Source organism: Leguminivora glycinivorella, chromosome 16, assembly GCF_023078275.1.
Source record: "Leguminivora glycinivorella isolate SPB_JAAS2020 chromosome 16, LegGlyc_1.1, whole genome shotgun sequence".
In the NCBI taxonomy this organism is placed as follows: Eukaryota; Metazoa; Arthropoda; class Insecta; order Lepidoptera; family Tortricidae; genus Leguminivora; species Leguminivora glycinivorella.
The window spans coordinates 16,093,182-16,119,096 of NC_062986.1; the positions used below are offsets into that span (position 1 = coordinate 16,093,182).

General features: G+C 40.2%; 1 protein-coding gene across 2 annotated transcripts in view; it reads right to left on the reverse strand.

The window, feature by feature from the left end:
* Positions 1 to 25,094, reverse strand: part of LOC125234549 (excitatory amino acid transporter 3) — a 51,740-nt gene extending 26,646 nt beyond the window's left edge. Inside the window, exons 1-2 of one of the 2 annotated variants that reach the window (XM_048140827.1) lie at positions 24,990 to 25,094; positions 720 to 987 (exon numbers count right to left, since the gene is read on the reverse strand). In XM_048140827.1, coding sequence (XP_047996784.1) covers positions 720 to 979 — 260 coding nt within the window. In that variant the 5' untranslated portion in view covers positions 980 to 987; positions 24,990 to 25,094. Of the gene's footprint in view, positions 1 to 509; positions 648 to 719; positions 988 to 24,989 lie in introns of those variants that run through there. The other variant, XM_048140829.1, reaches the window with a different exon arrangement.
* Between the last annotated feature and the right edge of the window lie 821 nt (positions 25,095 to 25,915).

Genomic DNA, 25,915 nt, shown 5'->3' on the forward strand with positions numbered 1-25,915 from the left:
TCCTAAAATCATCTACATTATGACGTAGTTTTTGATAAATAACATATTTTATTCGTAAACTATATTGGATTTATGTAATTTTATGAACTTCAGTTCAAAATGTAATGCTTACTTTTTATTAATCTTAAAATCTCACCTGCCAAAGAGGCTAAAATCTAGCGAACACTATAGATGAAACTAGAAATGGCACTATTAGACACTTGAGCATCCTCAGGTACAGTCCTCCAGGGTACTGGAAGTACATGACTTCCCGCCTTGTAAGTTCGCGTCCCAAAGCCCCATCCTAGGAGCGTGCTCACGATCTTACAAATCTTTGTAAGATTACCTGCCAGGGACTCTCAAATCTAAAGAGCCAATAGCTGACACAATAGACGACACCAAAAGTGGCACTATTAGATACTTGAGCATCCTCAGGAACAGTTTCCCTCCGCGTGAACTCGTGTCCAGAAGCCCTTGACCAGCATCCTAGGAGATTTTCACCATGATCTTATGAATCCTTGATAGCTCACCTGCCAGAGAGGCTCAAATCCAACGAGCCAATAGCTGACACTATAGATGAAACCAGAAGTGGCACTATTAGACACTTGAGCATTCTCAGGAACTATTCTCCAGGGTACTGGAAGTACATGACTTCCCTCCGCGTGAACTCGTGTTCTGAAGCCCTTAACCAGCATCCTAGGAGATTTTCACCATGATTTTATGAATCCTTGATAGCTCACCTGCCAGAGAGGCTCAAATCCAACGAGCCAATAGCTGACACTATAGATGAAACCAGAAGTGGCACTATTAGACACTTGAGCATTCTCAGGAACAGTTCTCCAGGGTACTGGAAGTACATGACTTCCCGCCGCGTGAACTCGTGTCCTGAAGCCCTTAACCCGCATCCTAGCAGCGTGCCGGCCACCACGCCGATAACGGTCAGGAATGTGAGGAGGTTCTCCCGGAGGAACGCCCGGATGCCTCCTGTTGCTACGGGCATGGTCGGTTCTGGAACAAAAGAAAACTAAATAAAAAATAAATATTATTGGACATTCTTACACAAATCGACTGAGTCCTACGGTAAGCTCAAGAAGGATTGTACTGTGAGAAGGTAGTCAGGCTTGTGTTGTAGGCGGCTGAAGGATTAGGTAAAAACTCGTTATTAAAGCCCTCCTACCTCGTTATTTGTGCGAGCTTCAAATAGCCTCTCGTTGGTAATTCCACATTCCGCCCTTAATACACATACTATAAAGCGTAATGGGTTTTTACGGGTAGATTTACATGATAAAACCGGCCAAGTGCGAGTTGTACTCGCGTTGTAAGGGTTCCGTACACTACAAGAAGGGCTTAAGCGCCTCCTTTTTAGTAGGAACTTAAGTAATTTTTGCGAATAATCGGTATTTTGAACAAAACGAAACAGAAATGAGTTTATATGTAATATTCAAACGCGCTCACACAATTTCAAGAGACTTGGTAACTCCTTGCAGCGGCAGTGAGTGAAATTCGTAATTTGAGTTTTTTTATTTTAAGTCCGACTTACGCTTTACTAAAAATAAACAAAAATATTCTCATTAATAGGAATTTCCATTTTATGGTCACTTTGCACTCTCAAAATCAAAGCTTGGACTTGTTTACTCAATCAGTCCGCTCAATTTGAATGTCAAAGGTTGTCCCGAAGTGTAAAACTTTCTCAATTAATTTAACTTTTGTTCTAAAACCAGCACACTTTAGTAATTAAAGGCTTGAATTTCTAAGCTAAATGGGCAAACGATTTTAGGTGTCGTTAAGGAAAGTATCCATAAAAAAATAAAGTGCATAAAATGGACTTAATCTGAAATTTGTTTGATATAAAAGTGATCCATGTGTTCATAACCAGCAAATGCATGATTCCGTAGTCAACTATGTAGGCGACGGAACTACCAACCTCCGTGCTGCGCGCGTGCTGGCAGCCTGGCCGGTACGGATGCCGCTGCCAGCGCGCGTCTTTTGTTTTTTTGTACATATTTTCTGTTCTGTTCTGTCATGTCAATGGGCTACGAATGTTTTATTTTACACGTCTTCTGTAAATAATATGTGTAAATAGTGTTGTTTTGTATATGTTCCTGTGCTTTTTCCTTGTATATAAATAATGTGGTGTATATAAACTGTACATATAAAGTTTTTAATGTTTTATTTACCGTCGGCGGCCCGATCACCTACAAGTGGTCGTCTTCGAACCGGATACAAAATGAACACGTCTGCTACGGTAAATCGCAATGTGCAGCATTGAAAACTTAAAGATATTGTACGCCGATACAACCAGAAATGCCTCGAACAACTGATCAGGTACTAATGTCAGATATGATTTTTCATGTGGCGAGTAACAGCCAAGCGGAACAACTGCCGTCGCCTCGGACTGCGAGCGACGTTACTTCGCCTCCGTTATTGCCACACAGTTTGATCGGAAAGTCTATCTGCAAAGCGTCATCAATACAAGTAAGACGTAAACGCCTAGAACTCGAGGCAGCCAAGGAAAAAGCTAGGATACAGTTGGAGCTTATTGACAAACAGCTTGAGGCGGACTTAGCTGAGTTAGAGGCTAAAAAGCATAGAAAGCACACGTCACGCTTGCGGCCTGTAAGTGACGTAGAAAAGCAGTTTGACGACGCGCTGCAGCGGGAACAACTGCAGGTAAAGTTTGACCCCGATACTGATGAGAATTCGGTCAAACTACACCATTCGACTATTGGCGCCGACTCTCCCGCCGCCGGCAGTACTGCTTCACCTTTGAGTACGCAAAATGTCTTGCCTGCCGCCTCAACACAGACCTGCGAGTTGCAGTCTAGCCTCGCTTGTGTTTCCTCGGCTGGACTGCATCACACGTCGACGATGGTTGATACAACTGTTTGCGACGATGAGCGCTCGACTGCGCTTACCGTTTCGACTGCCGTCGACACTACAACGACCGACGAGATCCAGTCTGGCCCCGACTGCGTTGATTCGGCCAGGCTGCGAGTGCTGCGACAGTCGTCGTCTACCGTCGGCTTGCCGGCCGACACTGATGGGTCGCGCTTGAACACGGCCGACACACCGGGTGCCGCCGCTACGAACTGCAACCAGGTACAGTTTGGTCACGATTGTGATAAAACGGCCAAACTGTATCAGTCACCTGCTGCTGCGCCTGCTGTACCTCGCATTAACGTCGTGCCCGAGGACTCCGCGCTACCGCTCTTCAACTGCGAGCTCACCGACGACGCCAAGCCGTGTCTCACGGGCGTTCGGGATCGTGACAACCTTAACACTAGTGAACAATTGCGTGACACTAAAGTGATTAATGTAAATATGTTTAGTGTAAATAATGCAAGTGTAAATAAAAATACATTTAGTGTCAGCGAACTGGATGTCCTAGTGCCACATTGTGACAAAAACCTTTCTCTCGGACAGCTCAAAGTTACTAAATTGATGGAAATCTGGCGAGATGGCGAGTCTGTGATGTTGATTGGTCGCAAATGTTGCTGTTTGACTGATCTTAGCCAACGTTCGGATGTTCCTACGCTTCGGGACTGGCTTATGCACACAGTGATGTGCCCTTCGCATGGCCTACAGGAGTTAGCGGAGTTTAGCGCACCAGCGTACTGCCCGCAGAAGAAACAAGTACCACCCGACAAACCTCGGATACCTGGCTGACCGATGGCTCTTCTGCAGCATGAGAGTTGGAAACGCATACCGTCCACCGATGGTGCTCATGATTTCCCCTCAGTTTTGAGTGCTGTTCCAGCACTAGGGTGGGGAATGTAGGCGACGGAACTACCAACCTGCGTGCTGCGCGCGTGCTGGCAGCCTGGCCGGTACGGATGCCGCTGCCAGCGCGCGTCTTTTGTTTTTTTGTACATATTTTCTGTTCTGTTCTGTCATGTCAATGGGCTACGAATGTTTTATTTTACACGTCTTCTGTAAATAATATGTGTAAATAGTGTTGTTTTGTATATGTTCCTGTGATTTTTTCCGTGACCGACGTGTATATAAATAATGTGGTGTATATAAACTGTACATATAAAGTTTTTAATGTTTTATTTACCGTCGGCGAGCCATACGTGCGAATGATCACCTACATCTATCGCTCGTGCGTATTGGCGCGACAGAGCCAGACTATATACCTTTCGCGGCGTTTCGTTTTCGTTTCGCATCGGAGAAATGCCATTCGGCTACGTACGGCACCAGATGATTTAAGCAGCTTCTCTGATCGAGCGACAGCGCCGCTTGTGGATATATAACCCGATTCGTGATCGGCATCTGGCAAGCGCAATGTAGGACGCCCACTCCTCCGCTTTAAAGACTGCGTAAAGCGCGATATGGCAGCTTTTAACATAGATTATAACTCATGGGAAGACCTAGCAGCAAACCACGTCGAGTGGAGGGACGGCCTTCTAAGAGGTTGTGAAACCCATGACCAGGTTACCATGACGTGCTAAAGCCATTCAGTTTAGGTTGAGAGAGAGGGACGGAGCTATGTAACTGCTATAGCTGTGTCCCTTTCTCTCAACCTAAACTGAACGTCTTTAGTACGTCATGGTAACCCCCCTGGTCATGGTTTCAAAACTTAGCCCGAAAACGGGCAATAAGGCACAATGAGGATCACACTCGTGCGGACCCTAATTCTAGTTTTATTTGTGACTCCCATATAACCGTGTGCTAATTCCTCTTCACATTCCAATCAAACTGTAACAGAACGCTTCCTATCCCGCCGTCGCTGAGTTTAATATTAGTCGTCTTGGCACACGTGTTTGATAGACTATTGTGGGCCAATTATCCCGCCGGCCAACGTTGGCGCCAAGCCTGGACGTTGGCCTTATCCTAGTGACCGCTCAGTTATTGACCTTTTGCAATGATTCGCTTGGTCGTTTAAGGATCCGGTAGCGGGGCTGGTTATTGTGATCTTGACATATAGATATATTTAGGAGTGATTTTGGTGAAGCATTCGAGGGGGTTTGTGAGAAGAAATGATGTACGAAGTAAGGTACTTAAAAGTTATACCAGTGCTCGACAATGTATAACTTGTATACGTTGTAAGTTTCTATATTTACCTTACTTCGTAGTCTTATACGGCAGTAGATGCCACTTTAATAACTAAATTAGCTAAATCCATACCAATATTATAAATGGGAAAGTGTGTATGTCTGTTTGTTTGTACGTCTTTCACGGAAAAACGGAGCGACGAATTGACGAGATTTTTTAAGTGGAGATAGTTGAAGGGATGGAGAGTGACATAGGCTATTACTTTTGTCTCTTTCTAACGCGAGCGAAGTCGCGGGCAAAAGCTAGTTATGTATAACCATACACAAGCTAGCACACTGGTCAAATAATAGCGTAATGTGATAAAACTTGGCCGCGCACGGTCCTAAAACTTGACCGTTCCTGACATTCTGATATGTCGTTGAACTAGCCGTCACGCGATTTTTCCGATTCAACCTAGACCTGGCAAAAGTGAGTTTTGTGGTATTTCGCCGCTCGCTGGGGCTCGGTGGGATGGGAGCTCGGTCCCCGCGCGGATGTTCTGCGGAAATCTTGATTTAGTGATATCGGGATCAGAGTGTCCCCCCTGTCGCTCACACGGCGCGCGCGCAATCAGGACCGTGCGCAGTGCTGTTGCGAAAACTAACCTTAAACTTTGGAAGTGTATTAAGGTGGACTTGTAGGCTGCAAAGAAACTGACACCGCCTTGTCTTTTTAAACGCTTTATGTCATAAGCACACAATTTAAGGTCGCGGAGACATAAAAATCAATTTAATGTAGACCAACGGTGTTAAGCAGGACCGAAATAACCTTATGTCCTCCTGTACACTCTCATTAACAATACCTTAAACAGAAAACTGATAACTATTCGAGTCGATCTTCAATCAGTACCGTTTACCGTTTACAACCCCCAAAAACAAGTGAGAAATCCTTCAGACTGTATGAGTGGAACACAACCGTGTTATGTTTTACGTTGTATATTTAACATTCAATTCATGATTAAGTTCCGTCACACCTCTCGCTAAGGCACTGGTCTCATCGCGAGCTAGTAAGCTATGAGCTATTGGCTATAAAAACGAACAAAAGATAAGCACTCCCGTGCGAATAAAAGAGACACGGCGATTTTGATAGGGCGAGTAACTAATATAAACATCGCCGTGTCTCTTTTATTTGCACGGGAGCGACTATCTTTTGTTCGATTTTATAGCCGGTAGCTCATAGCTTACTAGCTCGTGGTGGGACCAGTGCCTAATAGTAAATTAATCAAGAGTGATGGGTACTCGTAACCTCCATACAACGCAATGCTTCGTCATCGTTGAGTGAGCGATGGCTAACTCGTAATGTGTGTATTTAATTTTGATTTTGATAAATACTTTGGCCGTATGAAATTACTTTATTTTAAAGCCGTTAAACAGAAATGTGCTTTAAATTAATATTCAAATGAATTTAAAGTTAAAATATAAACAGTTCATTTCTGTAATATTTTCGAGTGACAATTCGGAAACGCGCGGTGATGCTAAAGAGGCTGATAAATTCATACGACATTTTAGTAAAATTGTTGTTCCTACACCCTTAGAAGATGTGGTCATATTATATCAAAATCAAAAACACGCAGTAAAGATACTTATTGCGTACAACTTTATGATTTGTATGACATGTTGAATGACTGTAGGTATTATAAGCATGCCTACCTTTTCATTAGCAACAATAATAACTTATGTACGTATACATAATAGGTTCTTCATAAGGTACTAACAAAGAAGGGACTAATCTGCGAATCCCTTTTGAGAGACACGAAAAGACAAATTTAATTCTTAAGACTAGCCAAAGGGTAATGTTAATACAAGTGCCTCATCCCTAATGGAGAGACTTTTTTAACGATGGATTCACACCGATTAAAATATATAGACGTTTTAAAGTATGTTTAACGACATCAATTACAAGTGAAAGAAAAGTTGTAAGTAATGTTAATAACTATGTAAGTAAGGTTAGCGGGAAATAAGTACAAGTTTACGTCGCCTACTAGCGTAGCACGAAGGGTTGCAAAAAACCGTTTTTTTTTTCTGGCTTGAAAAAAAACAGTTTTTTTCTGGAATGTGTGTTTTTTTCTAAAGTAAGAAATCTCAAAATTTTCAAAGCAATTAATACTTTTATATTCAAACTCACAAAATACCGTTATTGTCGAATTATTTGGTCATCTGAAAAAAAAAACATTCGGAAAAAAAACAATGATGTTCGTTTTTTTCATGTATTTTTTTCATAATTCTGAAAATGAATATTTGTTTTTTTTTATATTTGCAACTCTAGCACTCGTTGTAGGTGAATGCGTTAAATAATCCATACAGATATAGGAGCAATCATTTTACTAAAATGTCGTATTTATGAATTTGTAAGCCTCTTCAGCATCACCGCGCGTTTCAGAATTGTCACTCGAAAATATTACCTACAGAAATTAATTGTTTATATATATTATATATTTTATAAATGGGAAAGTGTGTGTGTCTGTTTGTTTGTCAGTCTTTCACGGCAAAACGGAGCTACGAATTGACGTGATTTTTTAAGTGGACATAGTTGAAGGGATGGAGAGTGGCATAGGTTACTTTTTGTCTCTTTCTAACGCGAGCGCGACGCCGCGGGCAAAAACTAGTATCTGTATCTACATAAAAGAGAAAGCCCTTTGAATACGACTCAAGTGACAAAATATGAACGCCACTTTCTCAAGCTGTGATTTCAATTAGCACCACTTCAGGCACGGCGGACTAATGCCATTAAAATCCTTACTCGTCTGGGTTAGTCGAGTTATCGCTCGTGATAGCGAAGCTGTGGATTGAAATTAAGTTGCAGTAATCAAATTCTGAGAAGTCTTCTTCCCTTCAATTTCATGAGAGAGAGAGAGTCCTTAAGAACTAGATTTAAATAGGAAAATTTTCCGGAAACACTAGAATCTTTATTATGTACGTGAATTATGTGGCTATGAGGAGTTATGAGGCCATTTTCAGAATTTGGGTCCTCCCAATTAGCGTGAGTTGTTCATCATCATCATTATTAAGAGGGCCTCGCCCTCTGTCGTTGCAGCATTTTCCAATCGTGCCTATTCTCGGCCTAACAAAGCGGTAAGTTGTTAACAAAAATTAACTCGCTGTCAGTTTCGTGACGACAATTATATACTTAAGTATAAAAAATTACTTTTTCACATTCTAAATGTAGATTATCGCCTAAAGTTTATGTAATTAACACAAAAACAACATTTTTATTGAAATTTCATTCTTCATATCAAAACTGACAGTGAGTTAATTTTTGTTAACAACTTACGCTAATTGGGGGTCCCAAATTTTAAAAAATACCCATTACGCGTAACATTGAAAATTTTCCTTAGACCATAATTGATCATTTTCTTCTTCGTTACAATCTCGACAGTCGTTGTAGCCATTATTTCAATTTTAACACACAAAGCAAAGGATAAAGAGCAAAGGCGAGCAGCAAGCATATAAGGCAAACTAAATGCATCGAAAAAAAGCAAAGACAAGACATAAGACAAAAAACAATATTCAGAAAAGAAAGTCCTATAATAAATACTCCAAAAAACGCAGGCATTCAACGAGGAAATGCGGTCAGCCTTTTGGGCACGCTGCCTATTGGTGGTGAATTGCAGGGTGTTTTTGAGTTATAGTACTTCTAGGCTTAGTTTATTGACGATGCATGTTGCGGACTTAGCATTGTTTTGCTTTTTTCCGAAGCTTGTAGCTAATAACGAAAAAAAATCAACACCGTATCTGCAGAAAGTTCTCAAATCGTCACTTAGTAAAATCAACAAATAATATAGCGCGGCAGCGTTTCAGTTGAAGCGGCGATATTGCGGCGCTCATCCTCTCTTGTACCGCTTCGCACAAAAAGCTCCTCGACCTATATCGCGGGTTTCATATTGCGCTACTACGGTATACGAATTGCAATAAGTTAGTATTGGTTCGTGTTTGTGTAGGTTGAAATAGAACATTACGCCCACACGCGTTATTGGAACATTATGCTCGGCAAAGTCGAAGGCCGATGCTCCAGGGGTGGAATACCGCTAAGGTGGGCTGAGACCGTGAAGAAATCTTGTGGTTCCATGCAGATGGCAGTCCATATGGCCCTAGACCGCGTCAAGTGGAGAGAAATCACTGTTGGTCACGATCCTCAGCCATGAGGGAACGACTGAGAAGAAGAGGTTGAAATACAGGTATTTCAATAACTAAAGATATGATTTCTATTGTGATTGTTTTTGCTAAATTTATTTTTTATCATGCAGAAACGTTTGCGAGCGATACTAAAAGGCCTCCGTGGCTAAGTTGGTCATAGCGGCTGTACCGGCAATACAGAAGGTCGCAGGTTCGAATCCTGCCGGATGTGTGAATTTTTACATTTTCAGGGGGAACGAATACGCTTAGCGTTCCATTTGTCCGCACAAAACAAAACGATTTGCCTCATCTTTTGTAATGCACACTGCAAAGGAATGGAATGCACTCCCATCATCTGTATTATGTAATGCTGGGTTTACACGGTCTTAGTAGCTAATACTTAGAGCGTGTCACTAACACTTGTCACATGCGTGTAAACACATTGTGCAAGAGCTTAGTATTAGTGCAACTGTGAGTGCAAGTGAATAGAAATCGGTTCTATTTACTAAGCGACAAGTATATATCATAAATACTAATACTTGTCACTTTACAAGTGGTGTAAACATTACTGACAAGTGAAGTTAAACTATTCCAGTATATAATTTTGTTACCATGGCAATATTTTGTAACTAATACTTACTATTCTCTAATACCCATGTGTAGACGGCTACTTGCCACTTGTCACTTTGCTGACAAGCCCCTAATGGCTAATAATTGCTAATACTAATGACAATTGCTAAGACAAGTAATACTTGACGACCGGTCTGGCCTAGCGCGTAATGACCCTGCCTGCTACGCCGCGGTTCCGGGTTCGAATCCTGGTCAGGATATCTACTTGTGTGATAATCACAGATATTTGTTCCTAAGTCATGGATGTTTTCTATGTATATAAGTATTTGTTTATTATATATATCGTTGTCTGAGCATCCTGCATCTGCAACACAAGCTTTCTTGAGCTTACCGTGGGACTCAGTTAAGCTATGTAAGAATGTCCTATAATATTTAATGACAAATACTAAGCCCGTGTAAACCTAGCTTTTTAGCATGTAATGAGTGTAAGCGTCAGTCACATACTAAGTTCATTCTTTAACCCTTAAATGCATGACCTCGACAAAGATTTATTCAAATTTGAATTTTGACATGCTGTCTATAGAGTCAAAAATGCATGATGCATATAAATATCACTATGCATTTATAAATATAAATAAAATAAATATTATAGGACATTCTTACACAGATTGACTGAGGCCCACGGTAAGCTCAAGAAGGCTTGTGTTGTGGGTACTCAGACAACGATATATATAACTAGCTTTTACCCGCGGCTTCGCCCGCGTAATAAAAGTATTCTTATTGAAACGTTTACAAAAAATAAGATTTTCATTTGGATCCGTAGGTTTCTTTGTAGGTACATCTGTCCGCGATTATTTCGATTAAGGTAAAGCGGGGCAATTCTCGACTGGGGGGGCATTGTAACTGATCTATTTGCTGTACGGTCAGCCAAGAAAGTGGTTTACCACTTTTCGACTCTTCGAAGAAACCTACGGATCCAAATGAAAATCTTATTTTTTGTAAACGTTTTAATAAGAAGACTTTTTTGGCTGACTGTACCTTACAAATATTACTATTGTTTTAAAAGAAATTCTTGCAATGATTGTAGAATTGTTACACAGCGACCACAGCGTAGGTAGTAGGTATGAATCAGGGATGTAACGGAGTTCTGCTTCTGCTTCCGTTACTGCGGAACTTCCGTTTTGTTTTACACATCCGCTTCTGTTCCGGTTCTGTTATTTTTCAAACGGAAGTTATAACGGATGTCGGAACCTAGCGCGACGGTGGGACATGAGCGGCGTACATCAAAGACCAACAGGTCTATACCTATCATTCGCTCATCTCTCCGCTTGCCACTTGCTGCGATACTAAACATTAATCGCTTCATTCCATTGCGCGCCAATATTTGTCCTGTCCACCTAGTTAGTAGCGAGTGAACAACTATTCAGTGGTGCAAGGCTTATCTACGATCCCCTTAGAAGCTCCCCTTAGATTTGTTTATTAAATACAGTTTACTTCTTTTACAATCACTCCATTTAATTTAAAAATTTAATTGTGTGCTAACAATTACACATATAATTTTTACTGGTTAGTTTTGGATTGTATTATACTACCTACGAGTAAGTTTTCTTTTCGTTTCTAAAACCTTTTACGGCATAATAAAGGTTTAAAAGGATTCTTATGTGATTTTTAGTGATTACCTAAACAACAAACAATCTTAAAGTTCAAGGTGATTTAAATTTTTGGATTGTAGAATGATATACTTAAGATAAAATATCAGGTAACTTTTCTTTTCGTTTTTAAAACCTAAGTGGGCCTAAAGGCTGATTACAAACTGCTGATTACAGGCTGAACAGTAAACACCTAAAAGTTCTAGGTAATTTGATTAGTTTTGGTTTATGTTATACCTATGTGGTATTTTTTCATTTCGTTTTTAACATCTATAACTTCCGCTTCTGGTTCCGGTTCCGCTTCTGCTTCCGTTAAACTAAATTCAAAACTTCCGCTTCCGCTTCCGGTTCCGTTAAAATCACATCCGTTACATCCCTGGTATGAATATGTATGTATTTTACCTATATAAATATTTATACTGTGGAAACTTCATACAACCCACATAGCCAGTATCTCGACGCTATGGTCAGTAGGGTAAAAAGTACTTCCTTGCATTATCGCTTACAATTTTTTCCATTTTTCTTATACTTATTGCAAACGTAACATTGAATGTAATAGTTATTACGGATGCAGGATACTCGCCAATGCCTACTTAATCCCTTCCCACTGAGCCACCTGCATTTTACACTGCCTAGAATCTAGATATCGATTGCCGACCGATTATTCCGACCCCAATCCCTATTCTTATCCCCGTCCCTATCTCTATCCTTGTCCCCGTCCCCGTCCCGTCCCTGTTCCCGTCCCTCCCCTATCCCTATGCCCGTCCCCGTCCCCTATTCCTATCCCTATTTCTATCCCTATCCCCATCCCTACCCCTATCCCTTCCCTATCCCTTCCCTATCCCTTCCCTATCCCTACCCCTATCCCTACCCCTATCCCTACCCCTATCCCTACCCCTATCCCTATCCCTATCCCCATCCCCATCCCCATCCCCATCCCCATCCCCATCCCCATCCCCATCCCCATCCCCATCCCCATCCCTATCCCTATCCCTATCCCTATCCCTAACCCTGACCCTATCCCGTTCCGTCCCTGTCCCTGTCCCTGTCCCTGTCCCTGTCCCTGTCCCTGTCCCTGTCCCTGTCCCTGTCCCTGTCCCTGTCCCTGTCCCTGTCCCTGTCCCTGTCCCTGTCCCTGTCCCTGTCCCTGTCCCTGTCCCTGTCCCTGTCCCTGTCCCTGTCCCTGTCCCTGTCCCTGTCCCTGTCCCTGTCCCTGTCCCTGTCCCTGTCCCTGTCCCTGTCCCTGTCCCTGTCCCTGTCCCTGTCCCTGTCCCTGTCCCTGTCCCTGTCCTTGTCCCTGTCCTTGCCCCTGTCAAATTATCATGCTAGGAGGTGAACTTTGAAAAATCCTTTCTTAGTGCTCCTCTAAGGAACTTCCGTGTTAATTTGAAATCTCTTGAACCAGAAGTAAAGTTAATTTTAAATTGAAGGAAAAATGGAAAAATTCACACCTCCGGCAGGACTCGAACCTGCCTCCGTGGCGCAGTTGGAAGCGCGATGGCCCCGGCAAGGCCAGAGGTCGCAGGTTCGAGTCCTGCCGGAAATGTGAATTTTTCCATTTTTCCTTCAATTTAAAATTATGTAATATCGCTCGCAGACGTTTCTGCATGATAAAAAACAAATTCAGAAGTAAAGTTAAAAACTAAACCTATACTTATGGCTATTTTGGATATTTTAACCCCATTGCACAACAACAGGGGAGAAAATTTCTTTTCCACCTCATTAGATTTTATAATCGTTGTATTTATCGTGATCAGCGACCCGATAAACCATAAAAACGATACCCATATTGTGTTTTTGACTGTACCCCCTTTGCACCTCTTTAGGGGTCAAATTTTCAAAAAACCTGAAACATGTATTTAGTCATATGTCTTTAGGAATCCTCCTGTGAAGTTTCGAATAAAATAGTCAAACTAATCTAGTTTCCCCATACAAACTTTGAACCCCCTATTTCCTAAGAGGAGAATTTTGAAAAATCCTTTCTTAGTGCTCCTCTACGCTATATAAATATAAGGAACCTATGTGCCAAATTTGAAATCTCTAGGACCAGCGGTTTCGGCTGTGTGTTGATGTCAGTTAGTCAGTCAGTCAGTTTCTTCTTTTATATATTTTTTGATATTTAAACCCCATTGCACTACAACAGGGAAGAAGGTATTTCACTTCCGCCTCGTTAGATTTCAAAAACGTTGTATTTATCGTGATCAGCGACCCGACAAACCATAAAAACGATACCCATATTGATTTTTTGACTTTATCACCCACTTTTCACCCTTTTAGGGGTTAAATTTTCAAAAAACCTGAAACACGTATTCAGTCATATGTCGTAAGGAATCTTCCTGTGAAGTTTCGAATAAAATAGTCAAACTAATCTTGTTTCCCCATACAAACTTTGAACCCCCATTTGACCCCCTTAGGAGGTGAATTTTGGAAAATCCTTTCTTAGTGCTCCTCTACACTATATAAGGAACCTACGTGCCAAATTTGAAATCTCTAGGACCAGCGGTTTCGGCTGTGCGTTGATATGTCAGTCAGTCAGTCAGCTTCTTCTTTTATATATTTAGATATATAAATACTTATATACATAGAAAACATCCATGACTCAGGAACAAATATCTGTGCTCATCACACAAACTACCGGGATTCGAACCCGGGACCGCGGCGCAGCAGGCAGGGTCACTACCAAGGATCGGACAAACGCCCGTCATTTCGAAAATGTTACCCTGTTCCGTACAGCAGAGACTTCCTTATGTTAATAAAAAAATTGTAAGTGTTTTATAAATTTATTGGACCATATAATTTATATCCAGTGACAAATTAGTTAATGATTATTATTACGAAAATTACTTTCGCCAATAAAATAGAATGACCAAAATTTTTTCTAAATTTTCAGGTGTGAGCCTATAACGACGTGAATTTAGGACCCATTTATGCGTTGAAAAAGTCCGTTCACAGTCTACGGACGTCATAGGGGCATATGTAATCGTTGACATTGGTATATTGTTCTCCCAATATGATTGTGCCTCGGAGTTAATTTTCTCATGAATTTGTTTCACGGTGATGTAGTCAGGATTTGATTTGATTTGAATGTCTCTGCTGTACGGAACAGGGTTACATTTTCGAAATGACGGGCGTTTGTCCGATCCTTGGCTCACTACCGACTGCGCCAGACCGGTCGTCAAAGTCATTTAAGGGTTAAAGTGACTAATCTACTAAAAGCTTCGTCAATAGATACAAAGTCCGTCAGTGTTGTACACCATGTACGGTTGTACAAATGTACACCTGTAACTGGGCGCTCTAGTGTCAACAAGTTAATCGTTGAAACCACTTGTTGAGATCCCGCCTCGCGCGGTGGGAGGAGCGTTCTTGCGTTGCCAATTACCAAAGTTTGAGCAACTGTGCTGCGAAGAATGCAGAAGTTTCACATTCGTAACATAAATAATGACCGGTTCAGTCTGGAAGGGATCAAATTGGCAATTTGATTAGAAAAGTAATACGCGTTAATCTCAACTATTTGTAGGTAATTATTATTTATAAGTAATTATATGTATAAAATTAAATTTACATGTCATCGTGATTTATAATCAGTAGTAAAATCAACGAGCCTTCTCCTCTTCAATTAACTTTTACATTAAATTGTCAAATGAATTACCAACCTATTCTAACCTAACCACAAAATTAAAATTTTGAAAAAACCCCCGACCGCGACATAGTGGACCGATTTTCATGAAACATGGCTAAGAAGTCTAAGAACACTCCCAACTTAGCTTTCAAACAAAAAAAAAACTAAATCTGAATCGGTTCATCCGTTCGGGAGCTACGATGCCTCAGACAGACACACACACACAGACAGACAGACAGACACGTCAAACTAATAACACCAAGGTCTTTAATCGATTGCACCATTTGGTTTTCGCTATTATTTTATATGTGTAGGTCTTTATTGGGAGTTTCCATTAAAAACTATGTAGATACTAAGATTGCTGTAGAGACGTTAATGTTAGTTAATATGTGACATTTTATATTAAATAATGTATATTATTTACACCATACATACTATTTATACAGTTTACAAATGTCAGGCTACAGATACAGATTTTTCTTTGTGTCTTTTTAACACAAAAAGGTTCAAGGGTATAAGAATTGGAGTCATTATCGCTCGCTCGTCGCCAAAGCGTTTGAAAAGACTTTAACGAAGCCCTGAGGGCGCTCGGCGCGGTGAAGGGCTCCATTAGACCGCTTCTGGGACGGGACGGAGGCCCCTTAGCCGATTTCAATACGGGTACTAGAACTTCTGCCACGATTTTTTGAAAGTTTAACAATACGTTTACTTAACACAATCATGCCTGTAACCCGTAAGGGGGTAGACAGAACGCATGAAACCAAACTAGGTACTTCAGTTCCAGTGCCACTCTTGGAAATTAAGGGGTTGAAAGAAAACGAAATTGTGACATTGCAGTGACAGGTTTCCAGCCTCTCGCCTACGCCACAATAATTAAAACGTCATGAAAAATGCAATTGTTGGTTTTAAAAACCGGTAGAGGCGCTGTTCATTTTCTCCATTCTTAAGGGTTATCATTTTCCGTGACAAAAGTATTAAACTTTGTACACACTTATCACCATAAATGTAATCTCAGAGATCAAAGAAAAAAAATAAAGCAAATTAAAGATTACCATACAAAACTTGTTTTTGCTCTATTTCGTTGGTTTCATAAGCTGCATCAACATCAGCCCTCATTTTAGGTGAAATGTTCTATTACAATCCAACTCGTAGTTTCAAAAAGCGAACAAAACTCTGTTTGTATGTGAAAGGTGAAATTCGTTGGGCATTCCGGGGACTCTTTAAAACTGGCGTCCTGCGTCCACTAGGCTCGCTGAGTCGAATCTCAATAATTCGCCTTCTGCATTTCCTATCAAACTGCGTCCCTTGGCGACGCGTTGAGTCTAGAGTTGTGCCTGCTCGTTCACTGAAAAGATCGCTCCCAACTAGTACGATCTCCGAAGTGTACTAGTTCGTTCTTTTAGGACATTTAGTACAGTAGTACACCGAGAGTGAGAGACAAATTGTGAATATGGCGTACAGTAACGCTCGCTCGTACTAGCCATAGGTTCTAGTTCGGTTGCGGTCGGATCACACGGATCGGTATGCTGTCATTGTCACTCCGCGGCTCTTCGCTCCTTTCGCTCCCATTCTGTTACGCGTGTCGCGTGTGAGTGTACTAAATGTACTTACTAGAGAGCAGAATCGTTCGGGAGTAGTTTGGTCTAGTACAGTGCAAGGAATCGTGTCTTTTGTATTAGTAGTACATGTACTACACAAACCTAGTTGAGTCGAATTTACCGTTCATATGGAGGACTTGATTCGACGCGGCTCGATTCGACTTAAGTGGACGCCAGCCTTAAAGCACTCTGCTACAACGAGATGGGTACTTTATCAAGACAGGCGCGTGTAAAATTTAATTTTCACGTTTAGTGTGAATGGCCTTATTGCGAAGAGTTGATTACTGAGGTGAGGGTCCGATTCTATATTCAATTAACCGATTTCAGAAGGAGGATACAGGAAGGTTTTAGATTAAAGCCGGCGGGCTTTTTTTGGTTTATTTCACAATGACTAGGCACACTCAAAGGTTATGACAGATGACACCACCTTATTAGTCCATTGCACAGATAAAGAATTTCATATATGAGAGCGAGAAGATGATCTTTTCTCTCTCACATATCAATGACAGTGACATGCCTAGGCACTTACACGGGCGCCTCCTCATTAGCATGTTGGCCCTGAAATCGCCGAAAAAAAATGACTCTCAAACAGAAAACTTATTGTTATCTTTTAAGAGTGTTCCTTTAGACAGAAAAACAACCTTTTTCGCACAATTTCCGGGTAGTTTCCCATAGTAAAAGTTGCTCTGTATGTGAGTATGACCTCACACATCGGCGTGTTTATTGCTTTCCGTTAAATACGACACGTCGTTAAGTTCATTATGAGGAACCACATGGTGTATCCCTTTTTGTTAAATGCGATAAAAAAAAACATCGTTTTTCTTACACACCCACTAAAGCAATTATGTCTAAGAGACGCCACCTGAGACCGAAGAGCTGGCAACTTCCTCGCTCAACATATTAGCTTGACAATCCAGCGAGGAAATCCTGCCAGCGTTTTCGGTACTATGCCACACGGGCCGTTTTTAGATTTATTTTAGTTTAATTTTATAATAATTTTAGATTCATTTAGTTTATTTTCTATTTTAAGTTTAATTTTAGATTTACTCAGTTTAATTTTACTTTATCCAGTTATATTAATGTTCATGACAATAAAATTAATGTCTCAGAGACTCACTATAATAATTATTATTTGATGTCTTATTCAGCCCGTAAATTATTGCAGACTAAACACCCTGTATTATGCATTTATTTCCTTAAAATCTTTCCCCGCTAAAAAAAACGGAAACCTAATTAAAAATACTGCCGGACGGAGCTTTCGCTACGGCTGGCAGACGTAATTTGCGCAACTAGCGCTTCCGTAGCAGCGCAGTGTGGACAAGAACACAAGTTGTCGTCAAGAAAAACAATATTTTATTGATTTCATATAAGTATTTTACATTTCCTTCGATTATATTTTGAGTATAGTTACTAGTATAGTTATACAGTGCGTAAACGTAATAAGGGCGATAAATGAAACCAGGCATATAATTCAATATTGTTATCATTAATTAAGAGGTGTTTTTGAGTTACTCTTAAGTTTCAGCCCATAATTATTTTTTTTTTAATTTCCCAGCAGCAATGTACTGTAAACGTGGTTGCGATGACAATCAATGACAACTGTCAACGAGCGTTTAACGCGAGTGTGTTTGCATTACGTTGCGGGCCGAATTAATTTGTATGGATAAAAAAATATTTCAATTTTAAGTAAAAGTTATCTAATTCCATTTTTTATGTCCTATACTCAGATACTCACCACCGTTAAGAGGTTCGCCCGTATTAGGTTTACACCCTGTATAGTAGCCCCCTTATTCATAAACGTTCACTAAAGTTATCAAGCCGATAAAGTGCGTGTCCCTTTCGGGGTAGGTCTACGTTTTAACTTAACAGTGTATTTTGATAATAGGTCAATGACGTCAGTTACCAGATCCCGCGCTTACAAATTTTGAAAAAAAGGATAACGATTTTTTTTTTAATTGAGTGGTTCAATACGACAAAAACTTAACAACTTCAAATACATCAACATCTATAATTTATCAAAATTCAAAATGATAAATGGGTGTTTTTTTTTTTTTTAATTTACATATTTAGGTACATATGTATGTAGTTGATTCAATTGTGTTATATGTATGTGTGTTACACAAATTGAGCTGTTTTCTATCTGTGTAGGTACGTTAAAAGTATTAGGCCAGTCACAGACAGTCTTTAAAATTCATAATCTGAAAAAATCATAATCTTATAAAAATCAGATCGAGTGCACGCAGTTCTGTACAATTTCGCAACTGTCCACACACCACACACTCTTATTTTTTAAGATTATAAATTTTCCGATTGATCTGACAGATTGCATACAACTCTTTTTTTTCAGATTATGAATTTTAAGACTGTCTGTTGCCGGCCTTAAGATGTGTAAGATTGCGTGTTAATAAAGGATAATTAATTACAATCCAACACAATTTACATACATACAATCATAACATACAATCACGCCTGTATCCCATAAAGGGGTAGGCAGAGCACATGAAACTATTAAAGCTTCAGTGCCACTCTTGGCAAGTAAGGGGTTGAAAGAAAACGAAACTGTGACATTGCAGTGACAGGTAACACAATTTACACCTCAATTAATATTCATTAACACAATAGAATCAATTCGATTAAGACTATTTAAGATCTCAAACTGTATGTAACTACATACATACCCTTAAAATTATAGGTACCCTATTTTCTTTTATCAAATATGAAAACTTTTTCCCAAATACACAAGATCAAATATAAATCTGAACGATATCACACGGCTTTCCTCTCGAAAAGAAGGATTACTTTCAGCATCGTAATCCTCTTAAGATTCTATGGATCCAATCGGGGCCTGTAGCCAACAGTACAATCGTTGACGCGCCGTAGCGTATCGTAGCTAGCTCTTTCTATCGCTCTCCTGTAGTGACGTGACAGATCCAGACTGCGATTCGATCGGACACGATTGTCATTTCACCTAGGCCGGGCCTGTAACCAAGAATACAAACGTCGACGCTTCGTATCTCGCTCTTCTTTTGTATAGGTGAGACAGAACGCTCATGATAATATCTCTTTCGTAGCTATTTATCTCTCGTAGGCCACGTCTTTGCCTTTGGCTAGTCTGTGGCCAAGAGTAAGCCCATTTATAAAAAAAAAACTATCGCTCTTGCGTATTGGCACAGTATAATAAAGAGTACTATCGTACAGTATGGCCACACCCACTCCCGCTGGAAGTTCCGCCCACCCCCTCTCGGTTACCCCACAGTAACCGCCTGTCAAAAACGCAAAAAGTCGACCTGTCATATTTCACTTATACAAGCATAGTACGCGTTCACCTACACGAGCTCAGCCTGTGTGCTAGGAACGCGCTTCTTTCATATATTTGATCGCCAGTGTCCGAGGTGCGCGACAGAGCCAGACTACATTTCTGCGGCATTTCGGTGGCGTTTAACTCTTCTGTAGAGGCGCAGCAGAGCCATTTGCGTACCATTCTCCACAGGACGTCAACGATTGCCATTTCGGCAAGGCCGTACGGAAGAACGATAGAGAGAGACAACTATGATACGCTACGCATCAACTCTTGTGCTCTTGGCTACAGGCCTAGTGCCGAAAATTGGCGTCCTTATACAATAATACTATGGATAAGCTTTATTTAGACACCAGTCTGCTCCGGGTTAATTGTGGTCACCCTGATTGCGTGAGGGGCTAATAGGTTCACTTCAATTTGAGGATGAGGATAATGACAGAGATGATTAATGTCCGGAAGATTTAAACACGTGTAGTCACCATCAGATATATCTGAGCGGCCGGGGCGTGCAAATATATCTGAACACTTATCGCCCTGACAACAGAGGTGTGTTCAGATATTTGTGAGCACCTTGACCGCTCCGATATTTCTAATGGCGACTGTACGTAGATCGAACATAAAGCTAGTATAAGGATACTTGATTACAAAAACGTCAATAATAAAAAGAAGCATACTCAATAGGTTAGCGAGTCCTCACTTGTCATTTATTATTTGACACGGCAGAAGTTTTTTTTTCACTCGTATAGTACAAGCGGATACTAACGTAAACATCTTAGCTTCCGACATAAGAAACCAAATATTTAAATGATCTCGGCAATCGTATATTAACCCCAAAACGCGTTACAATCTTTCAAAAACTGCTGAACCACCTTTGTAGCATCTTATAACTTATCAATCTTATCATACCTAAAGGAGCGTTCCATGCGCTGTCCCGCACAAACATATTTCGTGTGTTGCGGTGTTTTTTACAAGCTTTTATTCAACTTGCCTTTGTTAGTATGCGTCAAAACGTAGAAGCTAAATTTGACCCACTTCCCGGTTTCCGATTGAGCTGAAATTTTGTACACCTATGTAAATCACGTGACAATGCAATATTATGGTATCATGGAGCTGATCTGATGATGGAGCAGAAAGGTGAGAACTCTGTCATGAAACGTCGTATCCCCATCGAGTAAGGGGTTATTAGAAACGTCTCGGAGAGCAGTAAATGCCCGTTGAAAGAAATGTACAGTCGGCGATAAAAGCTTGTGCCAAAATTTACATTTTTTTTTATATACTACGTCGGCGGCAAACAAGCATACGGCCCGCCTGATGGAAAGCGGTCACCGTAACCTATGGACGCCTGCAACTCAAACAGTGTCACATGCGCGTTGCCACCCCATTAGAAACCTGAAAAATACATTTACATTCTCAAATACATACATACATATAATCACGCCTGTATCCCATAAAGGGGTAGGCAGAGCACATGAACTATTAAGTTTCTGTGCCACTCTTGGCAAAAAGGGGTTGAAAGAAATCCAAATTGCGACATTGCAGTGACAGGTCAAATACATTTTTTCAAAAAACCAGACGATCATGTTTCTGTGCATAATTTTGCACAAAAAATGTTCTCTTACACCAACCAATTTGCAGAAAATTTGCGTTTATACGGGGCAACGGTACACTATTTCGTGGAATGCTCCAAAGCAGTTCCATGCTATTCTTTCCCGCGCGAGATGCTATCTATCGTTTGCAATTTACGGCGCTCGACACCCATTCAATGGGACGAAAATGGTCTATTACTTTAAACGCACTCGTTAAGCAAAACGACTATTATTTGAAGCATTATATTTCGCTTAATCGCAGATCTTTGTTATTAAATGAATTGTATAAATGGTCTTCTTGATTGAATTTTGACCCTACGCCTGTGCGTTTTCACATTATCCGATCCGATATCGGATCGGATGATGTGAAAACGCAATAACGGTCCAATTAGAACTTTACGATACTTATGTCAAATCCATACTTACTTACTAATATCCATACTAAAATTATAAATGGGAAAGTGTGTGTGTCTGTTTGTCCGTCTTTCACGGAAAAACGGAGCGACTAATTGACGTGATTTTTTTCAAGTGGAGATAGTTGAAGGGATGGAAAGTGACATAGGCTACCTTTAGTCTGTTTCTAACGTGACCGAAGCCGCGGGCAAAAGCTAGTTTATTATAAACGGCAAAGTGGGTGTGCCCGTTTGTTTGTTCGTCTTTCACGGCAAAACGGAGCGACGAATTGACGTGATTTTTCAAGTGGAGATAGTTGAAGAGATGGAGAGTGACATAGGCTTCCTTTTTAGGGTTCCGCAGTCAACTAGGAACCCTTATAGTTTCGCCATGTCTGTCTGTCCGTCCGTCCGTCCGTCCGTCCGTCCGTCCGTCCGTCCGCGGATAATCTCAGTAACCGTTAGCACTAGAAAGCTGAAATTTGGTACCAATATGTATATCAATCACGCCAACAAAGTGCAAAAATAAAAAATGGAAAAAAATGTTTTATTAGGGTACCCCCCCTACATGTAAAGTGGGGACTGATATTTTTTTTCATTCCAACCCCAACATGTGATATATTGTTGGATAGGTATTTAAAAATTAATAAGGGTTTACTAACATCGTTTTTTGATAATATTAATATTTTCGGAAATAATCGCTCCTAAAGGAAAAAAAAGTGCGTCCCCCCCTCTAACTTTTGAACCATATGTTTAAAAAATATGAAAAAAATCACAAAAGTAGAACTTTATAAAGACTTTCTAGGAAAATTGTTTTGAACTTGATAGGTTCAGTAGTTTTTGAGAAAAATACGGAAAACTACGGAACCCTACACTGAGCGTGGCCCGACACGCTCTTGGCCGGTTTTTTGTCTTCTAACTCCCTGCTTCCGCAATTTTAGAATTTAACGCGAGCAAAGACGTGGGTAAAAGCTAGTAAGCTATAGATACGATATGTCAGTATCAGTATCCGTATCGTATCCATATCTGAAATATTTGAGTTAGAATCGAGCCGTTATAGTTTTGTTATCAGATGCATCAAAAATATCTAAGAACTCAGAACATTATTACCGCGTTTTATTACCGTAAAACCATCTAATTAGTTCCAATATGTAATAGTATTGTATTTCTTTTGTTTCAATGTTAAACGATAACGATATTCTTAGACAACAATTTTGAAATAAGAATATGTATTTAGTTTTATTCACTCAAACTGTAACTACTAAGGTTAAATTGTGGCATAGGCGAGAGGCTGGCCACCTGTCAACTGTAATGTTGCAATTTTGTTTTCTTTCAGCCCCTTTTTTTATCAAGAGTGGCAGTGAAACGAATGGTTTCATGTGCTCTGCCTACGCCTTTCTGGGATTCAGGCGTAATTGTATGTATGTACCTAAACTGAAACTACATCAAAACTTTGCTTTACGACACATGTACTCGTAGTTATATTATAATCACATAATTATAGATATATTCAGTCAGACGACCGGTCTGGCTCAGTCGCTAGTGACCCTGCCTGCTAAGCCGCGGTCCTGGGTTCAAATACCGGTAAGGGCATTTATTTGTGTGATGAGCATAGATATTTTTTTTGAGTCATGGATGTTTTGTATATTTATAAGTATGTATTTATCTATTTAATTATGTATATCGTCGCTTAGCACCCATAGTACAAGCTTTGCTTAGTTTGGGGCTAAGTTGATTTGTGTAAGGTGTCCCCAATATTTATTTATTAGTCCGCCTTTTTGTACTGTAAGGTTTTTCTTTTATTTTTTTATTTATTTAACCTTTATTGCACAACATAAAGTACAAATGGCGAACTTAATTCCTTAAGGCATTCTCTACCAGTCAACCATTGGACCACACAGAATTCAGAATATCTTTTATGCATTAAAGATTAAATAGATTATACGTAGTATACAAAACCATTCGTATAAGGCCGATGTAAAATGGCCTGGCCCCGTAGCCGAATGGCATTTCTCCGACGCCAAACGAAAGCGATACGCCGCTGGCTCTGTCGCGCCAATACGCAAGCGCGATAGAGATAGATATCTACTAGCGCTTCGTTTCGTGAGCGATTGTGCCATTCGGCTAGCCACCCAGCTACCCTCGTGTTCACTTTTATCAATAAATCTATGATACATGAGAATAAAACCTCTTATTCCGTATGAGGTTTTCCGTGAAACTATTTGGAATTGTGCGCAATAGATATCCTTTTAAGCCTGGAAACGGGTAGGGTCTCACAGGATTAACTCAATTCAGGACTCCATTGAGAAGAATAAGCTTATTTTCTATTGTGTGTTATATATTATTGTATTGTGACTATTCATTTGTGTGTTGGTAACATAAGATAATCTAGAATACCATAAGCCGCGGTCCTGGGTTCGAATCCCGGTAAGGGCATTTATTTATGTGATGAGCACAGATATTTGTTCCTGAGTCATGGATGTTTTCTATGTATATAAGTATTTATATATTATATATATCGTTGTCTGAGTACCCACAACACAAGCCTTCTTGAGCTTACCGTGGGCCTCAGCCAATCTGTGTAAGAATGTCCTATAATATTTATTTATTTTATTTATTATATTATTGTATTGTGACTATTAATTTTTGTGTTGGTAACATAAGATAATCTAGAATACCATAAGTAAATTGATATTGATAATTTGGGCCCAAATTAATACTTATCGCAATTTAAACATTTTTTGTTGATGATCAATCCAATTTTAGCAAACTTATTTTAAAATGGAATACACCAAATTCATAATCCATACTAATATTATAAATGGGAAAGTGTCTTGGTCTGTTTCTTTGTCCGTCTTTCACGGCAAAACGGAGCGACGAATCGACGTGATTTTTCAAGTGGAGATATTTGAAAGGATAGAGAGTGCCATAGGCTACTTTTTGTCTCTTTCTGGCAAAAGCTAGTTAAATAATAATTCAGCAAAAGAAACAGAATGTCTTTATCGCAATTTGCAAGTGATATCAAAATCACACCTATTTATTTTGCGCGAATCTATTCCCTCAATCCTTTGTTTACCATCAAAACTCAACAAGTGTTTGTATCCAAACATAAACAATAAATAAAAAAAACACAAATTAAAAAAAAAACTCACCGTATCAAAACTTCAGTCCAATATAACACGAGCACCTAAACGAAACACAGCATTACTGAACGTGGTCGTGCGGTCGACGCGCGTATCGCCCGGCGGCTGGCGAGTGACTGAGTGAGGTCTCCAGGACCTCGGGTCCTGAGGGAGCTAGGGGGGGAGAGAGGGAGGGGGGAGCGATTGATCTGCGGGCATCCGGCGGTGCGTCCTGAATGAAACCCGCCCTCGCGTCCTACGGGAGTACTACACCAGCTACGATACTAAGAGTTAGTGCAACCGTACCTGGATATTATAATTATAGGGTCTTAAATCAGCATTTCTTTTTTTTTTTGCCACTTTTATGAAGTGTGATATTTTTGAAAAAAAATATGCTATTTCTACTCAGAATTACTAGCCTTTTCAATCCTAGTAGTTAGAAAAATTGTCCCATACGATTTTCCTTATTTTGTTACCATTTTCCGTACATTTTGTATGGGATAACAAAAGAGGAAAGTAACAAAAATGTATGGAAATTCTGGGACACTTTTTGTCTCCCAGTGAGATTGAAAGTACTCGTGATTCTGAGTACAATTGACCTAAAATTCCCTAAAACAATTAAAAAAAATATTGGAAAAAAAAAGAAATGCTCAAATAGGGATTCAAACTATTATGCGCCAATAGGTATACACATTATTAAATATAAATTATTTTAAGTACATGTCCAATGTGGTGACGGGTTAAGAACTTCACCACCCCCTTTCTTCCCGTGGGTGTTGTAGAAGGCGACTGTGGGATATGGGTTAAATTGTGGCGTAGGCGAGAGGCTGGCAACCTGTCACTGCAATGTCACAGTTTCGTTTTCTTTCAACCCCTTATTTCCAAGAGTGGCACTGAAGCTTTAGTAGTTTCATGTGTTCTGCCTACCCCTTTATGGGATACAGGCGTGATTGTAT